General features: G+C 40.5%; 1 protein-coding gene across 1 annotated transcript in view; it reads right to left on the reverse strand.

Moving 5' to 3' along the window:
* LOC119724742 (PR domain zinc finger protein 14-like) overlaps positions 1–5,399 on the reverse strand; it is a 31,868-nt gene extending 26,469 nt beyond the window's left edge. The window contains exon 1 of the mRNA XM_038195934.1: positions 4,765–5,399. Coding sequence (XP_038051862.1) covers positions 4,765–4,799 — 35 coding nt within the window. The 5' untranslated portion in view covers positions 4,800–5,399. The remainder of the gene's footprint in view (positions 1–4,764) is intronic.
* Between the last annotated feature and the right edge of the window lie 5,976 nt (positions 5,400–11,375).

Genomic DNA, 11,375 nt, shown 5'->3' on the forward strand with positions numbered 1-11,375 from the left:
TCGAAGTGTCAACCCCAACAAATTGACAGGTTCTTAAGAAAGTATGCCTGCTGAACCGCGTCAATTTGCAAGTCAAGTGAAGTCGCAAGGGGAATTAGGGGTGTATTGGAAGCAGGTACGAACGACCCACAAGTACATTATGATATTACCCTCGTCACAACCAGACAAATCAAGGACTTAATGCAAAGGAAGAGTCGATTTACTAATCAAAAGGCTCAAGCTTAAAACAAAGACACCGCGTATACATCAGTCTAATTATATCACATCGTTAAGTCAGCGTGTCGGAGCGAGTCACGTCGGCCGGCCCAAGGGAGATTTGGACGGTATATCGTGTTTCGAGCGGCGCGCTCGTAACTCGGAGATATCGGTGTCGTATCGCGGACTTGTTACGCTCGTTGAGCCGTTAACGGGTTTTTTTAAAGTGATTAGCTTTGTTTAGTGTCTCTCATAAAATAGGCAGGGTGATTTGAGCTTGATTGATAACGCAGTGAATGAACTGACATGTTTTAAAAAACACCGCATTATGACTAGGAAAGACAAGTTTCGTAATTTGAGTCAAATGGGTTAAATTATTTATTCAATTTTCTGATAGCTTTTGAATGTCTTTGTCTGAGATACTCTGCTTTTATTCACGCCGCACCACTACTCCCGTATACCAGACTGTTGAGGGATATTTATCATTATAGGCACCATTACATTGTATTTGCAGACGTATATCGCTTGGGAAAGTTGCCGACTACCTCACCGTTTTGTGTGATATAACGTCACCATTTTGTGTTAACGTCACCATTTTGTGTGGGGACGTCACCATTTTGTGTGATTTTGCCCACCATTTTGTGTGGTGACGGCACCATTTTGTGTGATTATGCCCACCATTTTGTGTGGTGACGGCACCATTTTGTGTGATTATGTCCACCATTTTGTGTGGTGACGGCACCATTTTGTGTGATTATGCCCACCATTTTGTGTGGTGACGGCACCATTTTGTGTGATTATGCCCACCATTTTGTGTGGTGACGGCACCTTTTGGGACGTCACCATTTTGAGTCGCTACGTCACAATTTTGTGTGCTTTAGTCACAATTTTTGGCGATTATTTGGTATTTTGTGCGGTATAAGATATTAAATTGTGCGATGCAGATGTTGGCGTTGTGAGACCTCAAAAACCAGTTACATCGTCGGTAACATAATGCCAAATCGCATACGTCTTTCCTATTCGCTTTAATTCTATACAAAATGGTCCAAGTTCATGTGTCACCGCGGTGAGATGTGTCGGTGCCGCGGTGGTGGTATAGCGCATGGCGTTAAGGTTAGTGATTCAGTTGTGTGGTTTTGATCTTGTCATAAGAGTTTACCAAGTCCCAAACACTAAAAAGGCAAGGACGGAGACAGTGGTACCCCCCCCCCCCGAACCCATTTGATGTGCAGACTTACGGACCAAACAAAAACCCAATTGCGCTCACAGACTACTCAATCATTAAACAGACATAAAATGTCACAGCTGCGTTCAAACATTTAACATTTGACAATATCTTTTGCCCAGGGCAATGCAGGAAATATTATAAACATACGTAGGAAAAAAAATAACAATTGGTAAAAAATGACTTCTGTTTGAAAGCCGGGATAGACTCTTTCACGATCGATGCGATGGCTCCGTATCTAATCCGACTCGTTCCGCAACGACTACCACGCTTTCAATGCTTAGTTCCGTGTTCAGAGTCACAATGGTACCATCACACACGTATTTACATATCTTGTTCACTAAATCCACAGTAATAGGTATGCAATCTAAAAAAAAATCCCAGAAAAAAAAGTTCAGTTAATTATTTTTTTTTATAAGTATTTCTTCATGTTCTCTCTTATTTGAAAACGTGTGTGTTCTTAGTGGATTTGCGGGGGATTATCAGTTAGTTTGTGTCGTGTTTGAACCATTATTTATTTTAGTTTTCAAAAATGCTGATTGAAATACAAGCCGCGTAGAAAACTAAATTTCGGCATAAACGAACGCATGGTCACTTTTATTGCTCTCCTCCGTACTATTTACGACTTGACAGTTTCAGGTTACGAAATAATGAGGAAAAAAAATATAAGACTACAATAATATTTTATATCCAATCAATTTTTTTCCCAATCAAAATTGCATTACCAACAGGTACCATTACCACGTATACAACTCGCAATGCCTAATTTATAGACGTATTTTATACCTATATACACGCCTCCTTTCAGTTATTGGTCTTTACATCAGGCGTTAAGAACATGAATTGAGATGAAGGCAATAAATCATGATGGTGTTATGAGAGTCTTGAATTCGCGTCCGGCTGCAGGGGCTATAGTGCTGCCTGAAGAAGAAAAAACACAAAGATCGCGTAAATTCTCGGATTGAAATGGCTGAATTTGGCAGGTGAAGACGAAAACGTTGGCCCGAATTGCGGTAATCATTTAGTCCAAGGATCAGACATTAGTGCAGATAATGTCCTAACATGCAAATTTTATGCGACCTTAGACTTTAGAAACTGTGACGTCATTTTCGATCAGAAATGTGGACTAACTGTTGATTGGTCAATTTGGATGCTATGTTTTTTGTAATACAAGGGTAATACCGAATACCCGATGTATAGAAGGCGATCGCTGAATGGTCAGAATCTCGAGGTCAAGACGCATTCTTGTTTTGCATAATTAATCTAATAGATATTCCATAGACTTTGGTAAATCATGCAAACTGGGAAAATTGAACGGTTTAGTTGGCAGGGATGGCTGAGAACAAATCATTTAAGTCTTTGGTTTGACGATCGATTTCGTCATTTTGACTGATTGATAAAAAAAATAAGGATTTGAATAGCAGACTAGGAGGAGTCAATGTAAAAGTGAGAGGAGCTTTTGTCTTGTGTTTAGGCGGACCCAGGGTTGCAAAATGGGCGGTTCTAAGATGTTTAAGTAGGCGGATCTAGCTAGAGAGTGGGCAGGTCCATCGTGTTAAATGGGCGGTCCAGAGTGTTTAGTGGGCGGATCCAGAATGGTAGGCGAAGCCACAGTGTAAGTTCAATGGATCCCGGATCGTGCTATTAAACCGGGCTGGGAGCCTTATGGTAATAAAGTGGGCGGAGCAAATTTAAAGTAGGCGGCTTCAGTAATGGGAGGAGCCAGGGCTGATGGATTCTACGGTTCTACCGATAATTTGAATTACGGTACGAAACTGAACAGAACGATACATGAACCAATAGGCGTCTATGAAGGGGCGGGGCCACGTCCTTGAGATGAGAGGTTTTCAAACCTCGGTCTTGTGATGTCAGATCTAGCTTCAGGCTGTAATAATTAAGTTGGAGTTGAAGCCAAATAGTAGTAGAGGAAATAATTATTTGGGGAAATTGTGCCTTTAAATATATATTTGGGGATTTGGGGATTCAAAATGGCTGCCATTGCTTGTTCAAGATCTACCTATATTTTTTGTCAAAGGACAAAATCTGCAATGGTCCTATAGCCTAATATCTCTCTCATGACATACTTTAACTGTGTGCTAAATTCCATGCTTGTGTCATCAAAGGCACCATCCCATCACCTATCTGCCGAACTAAAACTGGAGACGATGCCGTGGTTTGTTCGGGTTTTTTTGAAATTAGGACAACACCACACGGTCGAGGCCCTCGAGTGAATAAGCCCGGGAAAGAAGGGGGAAGCGCGTTCATTGGAACGCGTCGCGCGTCGAACCCACGCGAGGGCGCGTGTGGCACACACGCGAGAGTCGAGCGATGCTGTAACATTGAAGTGGCTTTTATTCAATGTTTCGCCGGCTTTCCAAAAAGGTTAAAATTACCATTTTAACTTGCGCAATGAGCCGTGTTCAGCTAACAATTGCTGGTCTCGTGGCTGCTGACATTTGTAAACCACATGTTGCGAAAGGACACGGATCCGACTCCCGGATATTAGTTAAACGAATCAAATTTAGCCTGTTTAAATACATTTTTTTTCCGGGGGGTGAGGAGCGAGGATATGGGGGTGGTGTTGTTCTTACTTGTAAGATCTACACCTCTGCTATTAGTATTATAAAGAATTTCCTGGCAAAATTTTCATTCTCTATCCCTTGATAAAAAAAATCGATGAAAATAGCTAGAGGCCCTAATCGGAAAAAGGGGAAATCCTTAATTTCTCATTACCATTTGCGTAAGTAAGATAACATTATGCCAGTTTTGTTGATTTCTCAAATATCAGAGTCCTGATTTCTTGTAAGAACGCAAAATAAATACCATAATAGTTCGCCACTAAGGCCACAAAAGGACAGTTTGTGCGTAACAATGCAACTTCCGAAAAATAATAAATATCAATTGTTAGTATTAGTAGCAATTTCTCTGTGTAGGCCTACATTAAGAAAAAGATCGACAGCAATTTAAAGAATGATGGTTCGAAGTACTGAAAAATGCAGACCCCTTTTTATATAGTAGGCCTGTAATATTGGAAACTGACAATAATGTAATAATCACTTAAATAGAGTAGGGAAAATATTTTTTTTTCAAAAATCATATCAAATGCAGAAAGCCTGCCGACTTTTCAAACAAAACAAAATATTATGAGAGAAAATAATATTTTGCTAAAAACGTGTACCTAAAAAAAAAAATTATCGTAATTAAAACCAACAACTGCTTTTGATATGCCATAGGCAGATGGAGATGTTTTGGCGATAAAAACCCCGCAACTGCACTGTTGTCTTTGACGATTTAAAATAAGGATATTGGTTGAATTTATGAAGGAAGTACTCTATAAAACATACCTTGATACAGGTAGAGGTACGGGGACAGCAGACATCTTTTTTTGCCGGAGTTCAGCGCCAAAGAACTTCGCCAAAGAAATCCAATGTTCCCTCGAAACAATTTGGAGTGCCTTTCGTCGCTAGAGTCCTCTTCAAATTGCCGTGTTGTTCTCCTTTTTTTGCAAACTCTCCACCGGTTTTGACAAAGTATCCTATCAGTTATTGTATTTATGTTCGGGACCGTGGTGGCAAAAAAACACTGGCTTTAAAAAAAATAACACCCTTGTACATGTATACTATCGGTTGAAAGCTACACGCAACAGGTGATTAAAGCTTGCGATCAGCATACCAGCTCCGCCCCTTGGAAAGTTCAGCGTCATTCGGTTGGCTGCAGTGAGAGTGGAAATGCCAGGACGGTCGTGATTGGTTGGAAATTGTGTTTACGTCACGTCACGCGCGCGCGTCGCGGCCGCTGGCACAGTACAAGCAGACGACAGTTCCACGTTTTGCAACATCGGAGGATTATTTTTTAAAGTGCGTGCGAGCCCATGAAAGGCGGTACGACATCACACACGTACTGAGTGAGTTGTTCAAATTTACTCCGAAAACACTCCGCAGGATGAGGTTCAAGAGACAGAGAAGACATTCGTTTGATTCCAGCACGGAGCCGATGGTGACCGACTGCTGGCAACTCGGTCAACTTTCACGCAACATAATAGCCCGGTTGATCTGTTGTTGTCCGCCATTGTCCGCTATTGTCCGCGGCCTCTCGAAACGGATTTGTCGGAGATTACCATTTTAATTGGCCGGAATGGAATCCCTTTGTGCGGCGGCGCAGTAGCATCTTCTTAGTCACAGCATCTTTGCCAACGGATATTATGTCTCTAGTTCATTCGGTGTCCTGCGCTCATTGTTCGCTTATTGCCCAGTTAACGAGTTCTTTTGTCTCGAATTGTTCGGACGAGGGTAGGACTAATTAGTCGTGTTTGCTGACGGATTTGGGTAATTTTGGAAAGACGTGAGATTGTGAATTGCTTAAAGACATCGGTGTAGCAATGCGCTGAATGAATACGCACGTCCGTGTTAAGTTGATTTTTAGTTAAAAGAGAAAAAAAACGAGTGTTGCTCCAAAGACTTAACTTTCAATCAATGCCAGTCTTCAAAGATAACCGCCCTCTATTGTCAGAACGTGATTCAAAACAGAAAAAGGTGTCTTCACTATATTTTTTTCTGGTCATAGGCCTAGTGTTTGAGCAATTTATTTTGTCCATGAAAAGTATATTCAGTTACCGTTTTGGTTCTTTGGACTTGGAACAGGGTCGGTGTGTTTTCCGTGTGTAGCCATTTTTTCGCACAATTTTTTCGCTTGCAATTAATTTCCGTTTTTTTCATGTTAAAGGGCCTTCTCGATCAATCAATTTAATTAATTCAACTTAAATGTCCCTGTGTGCTTGCGAAATCGCTTTGGTTGAAAACGGTCGCAAACGGACAGCACTAAAATTACATCTAACTTTCACAAAACAATGCAAGAAAATGGTCAAAATCAAGCGGTTTTTTTTATCAAAAAGTACTAGAATTGTTTGACATTACACAATCATGAATTAATTAGCTCAACTGTGTAATAATTCAACCAATTAATTGAAAGGATCCGAACGGATGTTATTTTCATTTTACCAAAAGATAAATCGTAAAGTCCTTTTAAAGTTTCCAATTATTTATGAGAGGAATACCTTGATTAGAGTGGAATCCTGGATTGAATTATGGCGGCCTAAGTTGGGGAAAGTAGTCCGACTAGAACGGCGGCCTCGATCCCGCAGGAGCTATGGCGTGATGATATCGTTGGCACATCACCGTGCACCGTCCAGACGGCCACGGGTAGGGCACGGCATGGCACTCAGGAGGGCTGAGGGTCAGGCAGCACGGCTCTATCGTAGCAAGGGCGACTCGACCATGCATGCACACACCAGCAAACTGAAGCATAGAATCTGACAAAAGAAGAAATTCCGACGCTTCCTGGGGACATTTCGATGTCGATTCCTGTACTCTGGAAACCCTCCCGCCGGAACGATAAACATTCTTGACAACAAAAGCCAGGACCAAGTTGATTATTGCCGAAAGATTGGTCCTTATATAACATTACTATTATCATTGGCAAATTAAATGGCCAAATTTTTAATTATGCGTGGCATGAATTTCTAATTATGCGTGTTCGCCGTCAATCTCACTCAACCAACGGCCGATTCTTTTCAAACTTTAAATTTCTGAGGTTTGTTTATCGGTGCATATTCTGGCATGCCGCGCTCGTTTCTCACTTTTCCCTCCTTTATTCTAGGCTTGGAAAGAAAACACTCCCTTAGTAAAGGTATACAGATACGCTCACAATATTAAAAACGCGAATTATTACAATATGACCAAAACATTCGTTAGTACGTCTGCAACATGCAGTATAAGTCAAACAAACGAAATCAATAAACTAAGCAATGCCTTTGAACATGAATAACATTTGTCCGTGCAAACCGCATGAATTCCCTTATACATTGCTGCGAACGCGCATGATTGTTGGGCATTCAAATAACACATGTGCAAGGCACGCGACATTTAAACAAACCCTAGAAAAAAAGTAATGTCTCGAGTTTACACACAATTTCGCGTAAACTGACAGGGACCACGAAGTGGTCGATACAACAATCTTGTCAAATAAAACGACCCAAACTCGACTTTGAACGAGGTGTGTACACGAATTGACACAGACAAAAGAGGCGCGTACAGAAGTCAAACAAAATCGACCAGTCGAGTCCTTCCAATTAAACGCAATAAAACGATTATTCGGAGAAAGCAAACGGAATGAATATTCTGTGTGCCGTGTCTGTTTAACTTGTCCAATTTTATTACTGCAGTTGCTACACGCCTTTATGAAGAGTCATTTGTTCAAGCAAGATCGCAAATATTGACGCTCAAACGTCAGTTCTATCACATTTCGAAATCGTTTCTTTTGACGTTGTATGCGATTAATTTCACACGATAGATAGTAGTCGATACTGTATGTGCGCTTATGTGGCTTTTAATTATTCTTGTTAACAAATCAGCGACCATTGCACTAACAAAGAATTGGGTATGAGTTGGGCAATGTTGTTTGGTCAGTTTAAGTATAAAACTGCCTCAATATCTGGTTAATTCGGGTAAAATTTGACCAACTTTTGGACAGAATCTGCCCGATAGTGTAGGCCTATAGGCAGTTGGTATGTTGAGCTTGTTGAATAACATTGGGGAAAATACCTAAATGTCCAACTCTCATTTTGAGTGTGGCAGGTCTTTGGTAAAACGTTTTTTGTAATCTTAGCTTGATATACAAAAAAAATTTATAGGGCACATCATTGAAAGAGCATGACAAGACTGACAAAAATCATTTAGTCTTCTTGCTGCTAAAAAAAAGAATAAAAATCAGTCAACATTTCGGGTAAAAAAATGCATCTAATCGACTACACGTCCAGTCATTTCTATCGTTCACAAGCTGCGCAGATCCTTTGTCTCTGTGCTTTTCCTTCTGTTCAAATTTGAAGAACGTCTGACGAGTGAGAAAAATCATTCCTCCCCGTTTTGTGACCATAGACCCTACGGTCTAAGAACAAAAGAGAATCGCCAAATAAAAATACACCCGGACATGCAGTATTTTCCGACGACTCGCCGCATGTGCAGACAACAGAACCATTACACGGAATTGAAATCAATAACCTTTAATAACTTTGTTCCCCCCCCCCCCCCGAACCCCTTGGGTTAGTTTGCAATCCGCACACAAACACCATGTGTAACGGAGACGCATACCGCGCCAGCCCCACCAACCCCAGCGGCCGTGTCACGCTGCGCCGGGCGGGGCAGGACGCGCTTTCAAAGCCCGCTACGCACCTGACGGTAACTCGGCCACCGAACCCGAGCAATTCGTCCAAACCCGGATCTTACATATAATAGACTATAAAACACCCTTTTAATTATCAATCGGGAACAAAAATGAACGCGTTAATGTCGAGCACGTATTGTGTGCTGCGGGCCTTAGAAATCGATTTGTGTGGTTAGGTCCTGTTTGTATGGAAAGTGGTTCGACATTGCGGAGAAAAAAAACACACCCAGAGTTTTTGTACAAACAAAGCTAGTTTTAAAAGGGATAAAATATTATGATCATTGCCTGCTTGCATTCTTACTAGTTTATTTGTCGCGTTTTTATGATGTTTGTCGCATTGTTCTGCATGTACACGAAGGATTTAACTGAACTACAGGGCGAGTAAAAAAAAAAAAGAAACCCAAATGCCAGGACCGTTTTTTGAATGAAATTTGCCTGTAGCACTTTCAAAATCTATTATGAAAGCCCAGTCAATAGGCTTTGTTTTAGTACAAGAATCATTCAAATCGCTCATGTACTTTTCAAGTTACAGAATTTTGAACACAATCCCGGTGGACAGAACTTTAACGGTGGTTGTGTTCAAAATTCCGTAACTTGAAAAGTACATGTACATGAGCGATTTGAATGATTCTTGTACTAAAAGAAAGCTTAAGAATTGGGCTTTCATATCCTAGATTTTGAAAGTGCTACATACAAAACTGCATTCAACAATTGGTCCTGCCATTTGGATTTTTTTCAACTCATTTTTTTCCCTTCACAAAGGATGCTCCACTATAATTATTTCCAATTTAATTATTCATAAACGTTTGCACCCGTATTCTATGTACCAATTTATCATGATCATGTGCACATACTCAGTGTGCGCGCTCGATGCTGCAAAAAAAATAGTATTCATTAAATTTATTGATTCGCGATATGGAATTGGGAATGCAGACCTATTTTTTGTTTAATACCACGTTGGGTCGCGGGGGGGGGGGGGAGGGGGAAACGGTGCAAGACGGATGAGGTTGTTGAAGGAAAGGGGGGTGGATGTTTAGATTATGACACCGATAGATATAACAGCTGCAAAGCATGAACGTCATTGTGAAGTATGAGACATCACAACCTTGAGAACAAAGCGGCCGAATAAAAAATAAATATCGCGCCCAGCGCACAGTTTGACTCTTTGCACGCACAAAATCAGGCCCTATACTCATGATGGGTTTACGACATGTCGCCTAATTTCCTGGAAAGTTGACATGAAATTGCCAGACTCATTTCAACGATTGGAGATACTCGCCCGGTGGCACTTTACGGGTGGGGGGTCGACTTTCAAACAAATTGGCAATAAAATAACGGCTTAAAATAAATGCTGGTTTATTATAGGTTATGAAACTTTAGGACATCAGGGAAAACGGCGGGAAGTTTGGGCGGATATTTGACTTATTTCAATTTTAATAAGGATAAGGACAAGGTCGCTGAAGCGTTAGTATTTGATGCCAATAAGTCGTCGCTAAACACTCGATGTTTTCCCCCACAACATAGTGAAAGGGCGACATTTTTTTTCTTGGTGTTCCCGACTACCATGGGAAGTTTAGAACGCCACATCATGCCGCTAAAACAATTATGCTCACAATGGCAGATTTGAAACGAGTTCTGTTTGGATGCGAGACTTTAATCTGTTCTACAGAGTGAGTAAAAACAAAAATGAACCACCGTACTTTTTTCGCTTAGAAGGCAATTAAATTTGATACACCAAGAAGCATGTATTACACGAGACATGTTCTTCCACACTTGCAATAAGAAAATACTGAAATTGATCCATGCTATCAAAAGTTATGCGGGTTTTACTAAAAGAATTCACATTTTACAGCTGTCCATGGAATGCTAAATTCTTTGCAGGTAGCTAGCCGAGTGAGAACCCGAGATTACCCACGGGCATTCAAATGCAACTGAGATTTTAATAATTTTGAGTCAAGACTGAAACTTTATGTCAGATTTTTTGTTTTGAGTATATGAAGACCAAATCAAGTCTATTTCTGAAGTGATGGTCATTTTTTGCCTGTACGCTTTTCCTTCGCAAGTTTTCGTTCATTCAGGCATAGAAAACCTCCATGGTTCATATTTAAAAGGTTTCATCAATGCGTATCGATAAATAATCGGTGGTGGATAGCTGAATTCTGTGACTTTTCTATTACAATACAGAAATCTTATGCAAATCACGTGAAATGTTCAGTTACTAGTCAACAACACATACTTCATTCCTACGCTAGTTGTATTGAATGGACCGAACCACCTATTTTTTAAATATTCTTTTCTGAGTCACTTTCTTTTTTGACTCTCTGGATGTGTCAGTGGCATTGTGGATTACCTTTGGCAAGACTGACCAATCAAGACAGACCAGTGGTTATAAATTACATGACTTATCATGAATATGCATGAGCTAGCATAAATATGCATACGTGATTTAGCAATACTGACCAATCAAGACGGACCAGTGGTTATAAATTACATGACTTATCATGAATATGCATGAGCTAGCATAAATATGCATACATGACTTAGCAATACTGACCAATCAAGACGGACCAGTGGTTATAAATTACATGACTTGTCATGAATATGCATGAGCTAGCATAAATATGCATACATGATTTAGCAATACTGACCAATCAAGACGGACCAGTGGTTATAAATTACATGACTTATCATGAATATGCATGACTAGCATAAATTTCGTGATTTATGCATCGATTGG

This window comes from Patiria miniata, unplaced genomic scaffold (assembly GCF_015706575.1).
Source record: "Patiria miniata isolate m_02_andy unplaced genomic scaffold, ASM1570657v1 HiC_scaffold_18, whole genome shotgun sequence".
NCBI lineage: Eukaryota > Metazoa > Echinodermata > Asteroidea > Valvatida > Asterinidae > Patiria > Patiria miniata.